The sequence below is a fragment of the Dunckerocampus dactyliophorus genome, chromosome 6 (genome assembly GCF_027744805.1).
Source record: "Dunckerocampus dactyliophorus isolate RoL2022-P2 chromosome 6, RoL_Ddac_1.1, whole genome shotgun sequence".
Taxonomy (NCBI): Eukaryota; Metazoa; Chordata; class Actinopteri; order Syngnathiformes; family Syngnathidae; genus Dunckerocampus; species Dunckerocampus dactyliophorus.
Genome location: NC_072824.1, coordinates 9,554,818 through 9,567,206, shown reverse-complemented (window position 1 = coordinate 9,567,206; position 12,389 = coordinate 9,554,818). Strand labels below are relative to the sequence as shown.

Below are 12,389 nucleotides of genomic sequence, written 5' to 3'. Positions count from 1 at the left end.
CTTGAATATGAAGAGGAAATATGTTTGGGCAGGTCTTTAAAAGGAAAAAGATCTTGCGTGAGATAAGGCGGACAGTTGCGAGTGGGAGCGCAACCGAGGTAAGTCTTCTCTGGAAATTCCCTTTGAAAAGTGAAACCATTCATTCAGAGCACATCACTTCAAGGTGACATGCATCATTTGTTGATATAAAAATTCCACCAGCAACGAGCATGCAGACTTTGCAGGGGAAACAATAACAGCAAAGAGGTATGCTGCCAGGAGCATGTGATGCTTGAAGGGGGGTGTGGCTCCTCAGGTAATCTCTCCAGGTAGCGCAGTGACTCACTCTCAAACACACCTTAAACCCCACGCATGGAGGACGCACTCGTCGCCGCTTCAACATCGCCACAAGAAGACACCAGCTGAATTGAATGTGACAGCATCCTGAGGATTTGGACTGAAATACTGTGAGTGTCTTGTTTAGAATCCACATCAACGTAGGAGAAAGTTCAAGAATAGCAACTATGATTTGTCCGTTTGCAGGCCTTCCAGAAGAGTCCACAACAATGCCGGTGGTCAAAGTGGAGAAAGACACCCCGGCGGACACATCCTCGGAGGCAGCAGACCGCCCGCTGCAAACAGATGAGCAGCCCAGAGGTCGAAGGAGGAAAAGACCCCTCCAGCGGGGGAAGCCCCCTTACAGCTACATCGCCCTCATCTCCATGGCCATCGCCAGCTCCCCGGACCGCAAGCTCACATTAGGGGGAATCTACAAATTCATTACAGAGCGCTTCCCCTTCTACAGAGACAATTCCAAAAAATGGCAGAACTCCATCCGCCACAATTTGACTCTCAACGATTGTTTCATCAAGATCCCTCGGGAGCCGGGGCGCCCAGGGAAGGGCAACTACTGGGCCTTGGACCCAAACGCAGAGGACATGTTTGAGAGCGGTAGTTTCCTGAGGCGCAGGAAGAGGTTCAAGCGATGTGACCTGAGCACCTACGCCTCATATGTGCACGAGAGTCCGGTTTTCACGCCGGTCCAGATTGCCAGATCAGCGCCGTATTCCAACTCGGTCTACCCCAACATGACAGTGAGTCCATCCTACGGGCAGCAGCTCCCCTCCGCTTACTACCCCGCCTCATCCCCGCCTGGCTTTGGACCCGGTCAGACTCGCATGTTCAGCATCAACAACCTAATAGGACCTCCAGCCAGTATGGTGGGAGTCCAAGGCCCAGAGGTGATGCAGCAACCCAGCCGGAGCTTCACCCCAGAGGGGCTGCCGAGCGGATCCAGCCCCTGCAGTCTGGGACCTCCAGGTTTCCAAAGCCAACCGTGTGGAGGCGCAGTGCCGCCCCGCTCCACCACACACCCAAGTTTCGCCTACTCCGGGCACCCGAGCGGCCACCCACACCAGCATGCTCCCCAAGGACCTTATGGACAAGCCCACGGAGGCATGTACGGCACCACCGGACGCCTGCCGTCTGCGGGGCACGGATCGGCAGACACGGCGGACCACTATGGTAGGGTCTCGCCAGTGCAGCTGGGCTCTTTCTCACAGTACAACAGCACTGGGGGTCCTATCGCAAACACAGGGGGTTACCTGCGACACCCCCCCTACCCTGGGAACATGGACAGGTTTGTGTCTGCTATCTGACACTTGAGACACTAATGCACACAACTGCTGTATGTAATATTTTTTTATCTATTTTTGAGGACAAAAAGAAGGTGTTTTAGAAACCAAATATTTTTGGAAAGTTTGACTTTAAAAGTCCTCAAAGTGTAAATAATATCTGAGTGTGGTTTACCGCTAGTTGATTTCATGGCTTTCTATAACTTATTGTGCTTAACGGTCAAAGGCTTTGCAGGAATTGTCTTGTATGAAGAACGTCAGCTTAAGGACAATGCATGTGTGGTGTTTGGAAAATAAATAACTGTACTGTACAGCACTTTCCTTCTTTAACGGTAAAACATCTAAACGTAACACTTTGGTTTGGTTTGCTTTGCTTTGCACGTGCTTAACAAAGTTACATTGAGTACATCACGTCTTCAACATGTCCGAAAAGGAGGAGGAAGAAGCAGAGCTTATTTTTTTATTCTTCCAATATTCACTGTTACACACCATTTTCACAATTTAGTTTTTTTAGTGGCCACAACCAATTACATGACAAGTTATCTAACAAAATAAGAAGGGGTCATTTCTTTCGTGTACGCAGCGTTTCAGCTCAGCTGCTTCCAAGTAGCGTCTGGAACCCGCGTCTTAGACTCTTAATAGCGGCACAATGGCTTGTAACGCGATAGTTTAGGCCTTAAAGCTGAGCAATTAGCGCCATTTCAATAGCGTCTCGAGACAAGACAAGGCTCGAAAGGAACCACTTCATTAGCGTTAGATACTTGATGACGCCCACAGGGGGAGGAAAGCCGTACTGACAGAAATACAGTATTTGTCCGAAACTGATACCTCTAAGATTAAAAACTAATATTAATCAAAATTCTGTTAAATGTAACTTATTTTACAACGGTTGTTTAAAAAACACTCAACACTTTCTACACTCAACATTTTCTCAAATACAACATGGACAATTTAACAGGATTCAGCATTAAAAATAATCACATTTTAGTAGCAGCAAGTTAAAAACATTAAGAGTAATTTAGAAAATTTCAAGACCGGTCATTTTCTAACAGATCCAATCATTCTTTAACCGATTTGACTTTTTCTATATTTTGCAGACTCCAGACGGTCCTTTTCTTGCCGTACAGAAAACAATCTGAATCTGAAGCGAGCCTACTGCGTTTTAAATGTTTACTTTGTTTCTGTTTCCAGCTTCTGCACCTCCACTGAGGTCCTCTGGCACCGCCTAGTGCAAACTTGCGTCTCACGTAGTATAAAAAATAGGGATGTCAAAAATAGCGCAGCATGAACAAATTTATTTAATTAACTCCAAAAAGTTTGTGCATCACGGCTCGTTATGACTACAGGCTGCGGCACTGTGGCGCTTCCCACAGAGTCACACAGCATCTCTGACGCTCTTTTTAACGTTATTCTTACCTGAACAAATCAACAGCAGTGTTGATATACTATACTAATACCTGTATACTCGAACTCCAAACAAACACGTCTCTAGTCCATTCGTCATTGCAACGACACTTCCTCATTGTCACTCGACAGATGCATTCATGAACCCTCGGAACACCGCAACAGTCTTTAATATGCGCGTATGTGCTGTCTAAATAAACAGAAACGCAAAGAAAAACAGTAAGTGGACATTCTTATCACTCAGTTTGTAACTCCCAATGCGGAAGTACAATTTGCTGCATTTAAGTATGCCCGGAAATCCCCGAAATTCACTCAAAAATGTGAATTGCTGTGAACGACGTGTTGTCATTGAACGTCATTGCTCATAAGGCAGTTAAAGTCTTAAAGAAACCAATGTTAGATATGTGTGCCATTTCTTAACTTGATTGAAATTTTCAGTTAATTTGGTGCTGTTAATGCACACAAATATATTAGATTGTACTTTATTTATACCACAGCAAGGACATTTTGATGTTTCAGTAGCAGAATACATACAGCGCCGTCCATAATTGTTGGCACCCCTGGTTAAGATTTGTTCTTTAGCTTCTAATAATTTGATTTTTTTTCTAAAAAATATAGGACCATACTGAAAATTGGAGAAAAATGTAACCTTCATCTCAAGTGAATTTTAAGAAAATAAAAAAAATCCCAGACTAAGAAATAATTATTTTTCATAAAATGACCTATTCCACAATTATTGGCACCCCTAACAATTCCTAGGAAATAAATGTAATTGAAGTATTTCTGTCATTTCTACAGTAGTTTACAAAGTTGATCAGAGTATTGAGGAACATTTAATTAGTAATTCATCACTTCCTGTTTCTTTGGGGTATAAGTATGACGTGACACAGAAGCCATTTCTATTATCCACTCTTCAACATGGGAAAGAAAAAGGAACACCCCATTCAAGTAAGGCAGATGTGCGTCGACCTTCACAAGTCAGGCAATGGCTACAAGAAAATAGCCACTGACCTGCACCTGCCCATATCTACTGTCAGAGGAATCATTAACAAGTTTAAAACCACTAGAACAGTGGTAAACAAGCCTGGACGAGGACGCAAGTTTATTTTGCCACCACGCTCAGTGAGGAGGATGGTAAGAGAACTAAAACATGCTCCAAAGCTCACTGTTCAAGAATTGCAACAAATGGTAGCATCTTGGGGTCACAAAGTCTCCAAAACAACCACCAGGTGCTATCTACATGCCAAAAAGCTGTTTGGGAGGAATGCACAGAAAAAAACATTTGTCACTCCCAATCATAAACGTAAATGTGTGCAGTGGGCTAAGCTTCAAGAGGGACCGTGCGCTTTGGTCAGATGAGACCAAGATAGAGCTTTTTGGCAACAAACACTCTAAGTGGGTCTGGCGTAACTCAAAAGAGGAGTATGCAAAAAAGCACCTCATGCCCACTGTGAAGTAATGGGAAGGATCGGTGATGCTGTGGGCCTGTTTCTCTTTAAAAGGCCCTGGGAACCTTGTTAAGGTGCATGGCATCATGAACGCTTTGAAATACCAGGACATTTTAAAGCAAAATCTGGTGGCCTCTGCCTAAAGCTGAAGATGGGTCGTAACTGGGTCTTTCAGCAAGATAATGACCCTGAACATGGGGCCAAAACTACACAGAAATAGTTCACCAGACACAGAATCAAGCTCCCACCATGGCCATCTCTGTCCCCAGACCTCAACCCTATTGAAAACCTGTGACCTGTGACCCAGGTCGCTGGATGATTTAGAGAGACTGTGCAAAGAGGAATGGTCAAAGATCCCTCTTTCTGTATTCTCCCACCTTGTGAAACATTATAGGAGAAAATTAGGTGCCATTTTCTTGGCAAAAGTGGGTTGTGCAAAGTGTTACATCAGGGGTGCTAATAATTGTGGCTCACATGATTTGATGTAAAATAATTATTTCTTCATGTGTGATTTTTTTTTATTTTCTTAAAATGTACTTGAATTAAAGTTTGGATTTTCCAGTTGCGGTCCTATATTTTATTAGAAAAAAAATAATGTATTAGAAGCTAAAGAACACATCTTAACCAGGGGTGCCAATAATTATGGAGGGCACTGTATTGTATAAATATATATATAAAATCCTGGCCTGTCATTTAGCTTTCTTTCAATAAAATACAGTAAAAATGGGCATATTTCAATTAATTAAAATCGTGATTAATCTGATTAAAAATTTTAACAGCTGTCAAAAAATACAAATTAAAACAGATCATGCCCGAATAAGAATTTAATGTTAGCTTCCAAACACAGAGACTTGTTGTGCAGCTTATTATGCCATGCTTTTAAGCAGCCATCTTTTTCCGAAATTAAACAGTTTCCACCCTCTGAGCCCAAAATACATCATGTATTACGACATCAGACATATACTGCACATAAACTCAATACAAACTAAACACAAAAATGTACTGACTACAAAACATGAATAGAAAAGCTTTGCCACAAAAGTCTTTGACCACATATCTACATCAGCGGTCAGTTATATTAATGGAGCAGCCAGGACACTTCACATGCTAGCACAAGTGCTAACACCACTGTTGCATGTATTTCCTGTACAAACTGTGCTATATGCTAAATTAAAATATGTCTGGATACAAAGCTATAATGTGGACATTTTCATCACATCTTTTGCTACATTATTTTTATCAAAGTATAAGATACACTTTGTAAGTATTTGTTTTATTATTTATTTTTATTATGATTAATTAGTTATGGCTTTTTGTTAGTAATTGTTCGTAAAGTCAGACATTCAAATATACACATACATGAACAGTAGCAAATTCGAGTAAGATTAAACTGTTGGAATATAAAAAACTAAACAAAAAAAAAGGTACTGTATGTGATGTATTAAATTGTTGCAATAAAAATAGAGATCAAAATCTGTTAAAGTTAGAAGCATTGGCAAGGTATTACAGAAGATATTCAGAAATGTAATTTTTTTCTTATTTTATTTGAACATAAGATAGAAAAAAACACTTAAAAACAGCATGTAACAAAACAAACACAAAAGCTGCAACACATCACCCTAAATATTCTAAGAGATGCTGGAGATGCTCACAGTTCTTCACGACGTCGGGCAAACACAGCAACGTCTGCAAGGAGCCGGATGCAAAAAAATAAAAATAAAAGATGTTGGCAACAGGGATGTGCTATGACGTGACAACAGCGCTCACCTCTCTCACTTTATTGATCATGTTGTTCAACATGTGGAGCTCCTTCTCGCTCTTCTGCTGGTTCATCTGGTGGATCATTTGCTGAAGCGAGGTGATGACACAATGAGCACAGGCTGTCTTGCAGCTTCGCGCAACCCGGGTGTCACGCCATTTTTGCAGCAAGAATGTCAAGAGGTGTGTGTGTGTGTGTGTTGTCTACTTACGTGTCGCTTGGCTTTTTCTAGCAGTTTACCTCGAGCCTGCTCTACTTCTTGAAGGGTTGCCTTCAGTCTGTCCACCTTTGGATGAAATAAATAAGAAAAGGCTCACAAATAAGCATTTTACTTTCCCCTTTAAGGATTCATCATGTTATCTACTCAATCAAATAAAAATGAATCCTATCTCTTATGAGCAGATGAGTCAATAATTAAACCTGATATTCAGAAAACTATTAGTAAAAAAAACAAAAATCTTTTTGACTGATCTACGGAGGCCTTTTTGTGACAAAAAATAAATGAATGAATAAATAAATAAATAAATACATACATACATACATAGCCCAACAAATAGCTTGAAATGGTACAAAGGTAAGTGGCAGAGGTTAAAAAAAGGCAAGGTTAGCCAAAACTGAATCACGAAATGGGTCAACAATTTAAAGCTGTTCTGAAGAAATGGAGGTTGATCAAGCCTTAGCAGTTGGTGCAACTACTTTTTACAGGTGTTCTAAGTTCTGGAGCACTTACCTACCTACTCTGTCTGCATTAAAAGTGTTCGGAGAACACTGTTTCGTTTCTATAAATCTTTCAACTTTAATCATAAGTATTTAAGACGACAAAAATTACAGACTCTTTTGTTAGGCTTTACAACTAAGGTCCATGCCCCTTTGGTGTTGTAATAGTACATACTGTAAATAACACTCAGCGCTGAAAACAAAATGTTGTTAAATATGAGAAAATGGAAATGCTGTGTAACAAGAAGAATCGTAAAAATTACATTAATGTGATGAAATCACAATGTAAGTATGTGTATGTGAGTATGAGTATGAGTATAAAGCTAAATGTTTGACAATTACTTGTAAAAATAGTAGTTTCATTGTCAAGACTTTTTAGACAAATAAGTACTTTATTCTTGTAATATTACTAGGGCTGTCAATCGCTGAAAATATTTAATCACGATTAATCAGATTACATACACACACACACACGTGTGTGTGTGTGTGTGTGTGTGTGTGTGTGTGTGTGTGTGTGTGTGTGTGTGTATATATATATATATATATATATATATACACTGCTCAAAAAAAATGAAAGGAACACTTCGAAAACATATCAGATCTAAACTGGGGGAAAAATGATCTTGAATATCTTTCCTGATAATAAGTGGGTGATGTATTAGTAACAAAATGATGCCACATAATTTGATAGAAATGAAAACGATCACCCTATAGAGGGGGGAAATCAAAGACACCCCAAAAATGAAAGTGAAAAAATGATGCAGCATACTGGTCCATTTTGCTCAAATATCACTGTAGCAACTCAAAATGATTCTCAGTAGTTTGTGTGGCCCCCACGTGCTTGTACGCATGCCTGACAACGTCGGGGCATGCTCCTAATGAGACTACGGATGGTGTCCTGGGGGATCTCCTCCCAGATCTCGATCTATCTATCTACCTATCTATATATATATATACATACATACATACATACATATACACAGTCAAACCTGTGTTAGCAGCCACCTTTATAGAACGGCCACCTGCTTATAGTGGCCACTGAAAAATCCCCCGCAGAAAATTTATGTGTTATAGACCCTGTGTATAGCAGTCACCTGTCTAATGCGGCCAGCGGCCACCCATTTTGTATCCCTTGGTCAATATCTGACCACATATAGCGGCCAAAATACCGACTCAAGCAGAAGCTTCATGCACGAAAAAGTTTTGTTTTTTAATCAATGAAGCCGTCGTGTGTAGACTTTAATTACTGAGTCCTAGCTCAGTCACAATCATCCACAAGATCCACACAAACTGTCAGTTGTTCGACATAAAAAAAAGCCATCTTCTTTGGAACTTGTTGCAGACAGTGACACCGTTTATTTCCTGGTGTGAGACAATGTGCACTGGTCAATACTGTAATGCCCCCTGTTGTGGGGAAGGAGAGACTCACGTCGCCGATGCACTTTAATCGCTTTATTAACAGCTTTATTAACCTGGTAGTTCTTTACAACTTTTATCCGCAGTCCCACAGTGCCCTCTACTGGTCAACATGTAACAGTATCTGCAAACACAACAAGCTTCTAATCACAGACATGTTAATATGTGCGCGCACAAATTCAAAATGGCCGCCAACCTGTCTCTAACGGCCACCTGCCTATAGCGGCCACTTTTGCCGTTTCCCTTTAGTGGCCGCTATAGACAGGTTTGACTGTCTACACACACACACACACACACACACACACCCCCACATATACACACATACATAGGTGTGTGTGTGTGTGTGTATACATACACACACACACACACACACACACACACTGTGCATGGTTTTTCGGTACTATAGCTGATATAATGTGAATTACTACTGTATGGGATGAACAAAGTTCTTATCTTAGCCATCTGAGAAGATCAAATACATTGTTTTTGGTGTCTAACTGTTTCCCAAGTATATTAGTGTGTGTCTGAATGTATAAACGAGCGGCATTAAATTTCTTTGTAGAAAAGCGCTTTATGAAAGGAAATACATTTATTTGTATTCACTTACAGCGCAGCCTTGCCACATCCAATATGTCTTTTCTGTTGTTATCTACCTATTACGTTGCTGTGTGACTTTTTTTTTTTTTTTTTTAGCTCTTTCTTTAAAGACACCGTGAGTAAGAATGGTATGTGGAATGGTAACCTCCTCCCCACCCCCGAGATTTCTATGGAGCTGGTAAGTTTATTGTGAGCTCTGCTGTTACTCTGCTTGCTAAATATATAAAATATGTAATACATTTATTATCTACTCGGAGACGGGTGGCCAACAAAACAATTGTCCTCATTTAAGAGTATTGTTACTTTAGAACAATTTTACTCAAGAAAAAGATATGTGATGTTACCCATATCTGTATCAGCATCGGTTGATATCACAATCAGAAATTAAGGGTTGAACAATATCGGCATATCTGTTTCTCAGCAAAAAAGCAAATATCGGACATCCGTAGTATTATTATTTGTTATGTTTAGTGCACTACAAATTTGACGTGATCTGTTCCGGATTTATTGATTTACTTTACTTTATTCGTATTGTATTTTCTTATTTTTCTTATCAGCCATCCATCCATGCATGTGTGTATGTAGTGGAATTTTATTTTTCAATTTCAAGCAGAGCAATGTCCGGTATCGGCGTGATTCCCCGTCTACCCATTGATATCAAGGCGGCCACACCGGGGCTAAAATGAAAGTCAAGCGGCCTAGCAAGGAAGTGGCGATTCAAGCCTTCGGTACCTTCTATTATCATGGGCAGCGTGAATTCACTATCGAGCAAGATGGACGAGCTGGCAAGAATGTCAGGCCCTTCAAATTTGTGCTTCACTGAATGGCTAAGAGGCTAACGTGAGGAGCTAGTCGACTTCAGTACAGTCAGAGCGGCCAGGAACAAGAGCCTGTGGAAAGAGTAAAGGAGGTGGGCTTGTACTGTATGTGAACAAACTGTGGTGTCATCCTGGCCATATTAACATTAAAATGTCCATCTATACAGCATTTTTTTAATATCGGTTTTCATTAAAGGGAAAAAAATCTGATACAGATGTCTACAGATATCGCATTTTCATGCAATATTGGGTCAATATTATTGGTGGGCCGATATTGGAAATCCCTAAATAATACATAATAAAAATAATAATACATAACAAGGTAATAAGTCCAGTAATAAGTAATACTGTCCTGTCCAGTCCAGTCCTTCCACGACAGGAGCTATGTGATGTTACACACATTAGTAAGTTGATATCGGAATCGGAAATTGAGAGTTGGACAATATCGGCATATCGGTTATCAGCAAAAAAGCCAATATCGGACATCCCTAATTGAAATGCAAGCAATTTAATGGGAAGGAAATGCGTAAATAGGACATCCTCACATGGTCATACCTCTTTCAACAAATGGAGCTTCTCGTCCATAAAGTGAGCATCGCTGGCCGTCTGACCACCTGCTTTTCTCAGCTCGGTCCGCAGGAGTTGAGCCTCCGTTTGCGTCTGCTGCAGAGAGCGACGCAGCTCCACTGCCTCCTTCCGCAACTCCTGAGGAAGAAATACAAAACGTGAACTTGCCCTGTTGAGTATTTCTAGGGTGTAATTTAAAAAATTATCTTACATTATAATCACTCTTGAGTTTGGTCATGAGCTCCTGGGCCTCGTTGATTTCTGCCATCAACTTTATGATCATCTTCTCATCCTGGGAGGAGATTAGAACAAATTTATTACACCTTTCATATGTTTTTTTATAGTATTTATCTTTGCAGGAAGAGTTCTGACCTCAGCTTTTTGCTGCAGAGCTTGGTTGCCTCTCTCCATCAGAGTGGTCATGCGGTTCAACTGATCCTTCACCTCAAACATCTCTGACTCGTGCTGGCTGTTTGCGAACTGCAGCGCCATCTCCAGGTTACAACTAGAAATAGAAGTTTGTTGGTTTTTGTTTTTTTTTTAACTATTTTAAAATGAGGGGTACTAATGCAATAATGTGTTTATTATTGTAGCTGTGTTTAGTGTATAGTACAAGGCCTGCAATGCATCACACACATTTAGCTGTGTCTAGTATTTGGGTGGCTTAAAATCCTATTAAATAAACAAAATATATACAGTGGTGTGGAAAAGTTTTTGGCCCATTCTTGATTTTTTGCATGTTTGTCACTCTTAAATGTTTCAAATCCTCAAACAATTTTAAATATTAGTCAGTGACAACACAACTGAACACATAATGCAGTTTTTAAATTAAACATTTTATTATTAAGGGAGAAAAAACAAATTCAACCCCACATGGTCCTGTGTGAAAAAGTGATTGCCTGCCGCCCCCCCAAAAAAGTAATTGAGAACTATCAGTTTGGAAAAGGTTATAAAGCCATTTCTATAGCTTTGGGACTCCAGCGAACCACGGTGAGAGCCATTTCCACAAATGGCAGAAACATGGAACACTGGTGAACCTTCCCAGGAGTGGCAGGACAACCAAAATGACCCCAAGAGCACAGCAACGACTCATCCAAGCGGTCACAAAAGACCCCACAACAACATCTTCCAAAGAACTGTAGGCCTCACTTGCCTCAGTTAACGTCCGTGTTCATGACTCCACCATAAGAAAGACACTGGGCAAAAATGGCCTCAGTTTTGCCAGAAAACATCTTGATGATCCCCAGGACCTTTGGGAAAATACTCAGTGGTCTAATGAGACAAAAGTTGAACTTTTTGTAAAGTGTGTGTCTCATTACATCTGGCATAAAAGTAACGCCGCGTTTCAGAAAAGGATCATCATACAAACAGTAAAATATGGTGGTGGTAGTAGTGTGATGGTCTAGGGATGTTTTGCTGTTTCAGGACCTGGAAGACTTGTTGTGATAAATGGAACCATGAATTCTGCTGTCTACCAAAAAATCCTGAAGGACAATGTCCAGCCATCTGTTTGTGACCTCAAGCTGAAACCAACTTGGGTTCTGCAGCAGGACAATGATCCAAAACACACCAGAAAGTCCACCTGAATGGCTGCAGAAAAACAAAATGAAGACTTTGGAGTGGCCTAGTCAAAGTCCTGACCTGAATCCTATTGAGATGCTGTGTGTTTGTTTTTTTTTTGTTTTTGTTTTTTTAGAACTTTAACTTTAGTCTGCCTGTCTGTGATGTCATCGCCACACGCCAGCAGACAACAAAACGTAGCATGGTGGATGGCAGAGGACGAGCCGGCGAGCGAGAAATAATTAAGCCACCACTTCGGTCCAGTGTGTGGAAACACTTTGGCTTTTGCAAAGAGGGGGATGTTCTAAATAAGTCGCTCGCTGTTTGTAGGATACGTAAAGGTTAAGTAAAATACCACTGCAACACGACAAATCTCCACCTACTCAGGCGCCATGGGATTTCACACAACCCCGACCGTCCAGGTACCTCCTGCAGTAGCAAGTAGCAGGTAAACCTACTGTTAACTCAACCTGAAGAGATGTTGGTTGCG

At 40.8% G+C, this 12,389-nt stretch overlaps 2 protein-coding genes across 8 annotated transcripts in view; one reads left to right on the top strand and one right to left on the bottom strand.

Moving 5' to 3' along the window:
• The first annotated feature begins 294 nt into the window (after positions 1-294).
• Positions 295-5,102, top strand: foxe1 (forkhead box E1). Its single transcript, XM_054780231.1, has 2 exons — positions 295-446; positions 523-5,102. The coding sequence occupies exon 2, from the start codon at positions 546-548 to the stop codon at positions 1,635-1,637; it is 1,092 nt and encodes a 363-aa protein (XP_054636206.1). The 5' UTR covers positions 295-446; positions 523-545; the 3' UTR covers positions 1,638-5,102.
• Positions 5,103-5,230: 128 nt separating this feature from the next.
• The window catches only part of spag5 (sperm associated antigen 5), a 28,130-nt gene continuing 20,971 nt past the window's right edge, over positions 5,231-12,389 (bottom strand). For 6 of the 7 annotated variants that reach the window (XM_054780224.1, XM_054780225.1, XM_054780223.1 and 3 more), the window contains 6 exons: positions 10,712-10,844; positions 10,551-10,631; positions 10,328-10,477; positions 6,436-6,510; positions 6,233-6,313; positions 5,231-6,151 (listed from right to left, as the gene is read on the bottom strand). In XM_054780224.1, the coding sequence (XP_054636199.1) occupies positions 6,080-6,151; positions 6,233-6,313; positions 6,436-6,510; positions 10,328-10,477; positions 10,551-10,631; positions 10,712-10,844 (592 nt within the window). In that variant the 3' untranslated portion in view covers positions 5,231-6,079. Of the gene's footprint in view, positions 6,152-6,232; positions 6,314-6,435; positions 6,511-9,114; positions 9,845-10,327; positions 10,478-10,550; positions 10,632-10,711; positions 10,845-12,389 lie in introns of those variants that run through there. The other variant, XM_054780228.1, reaches the window with a different exon arrangement.

What these genes read in the sequence shown, in the direction of transcription:
- foxe1 (XM_054780231.1), top strand. Translation starts at nt 546, where the DNA reads ATGCCGGTGGTCAAAGTGGAGAAAGACACCCCGGCGGACACATCCTCG.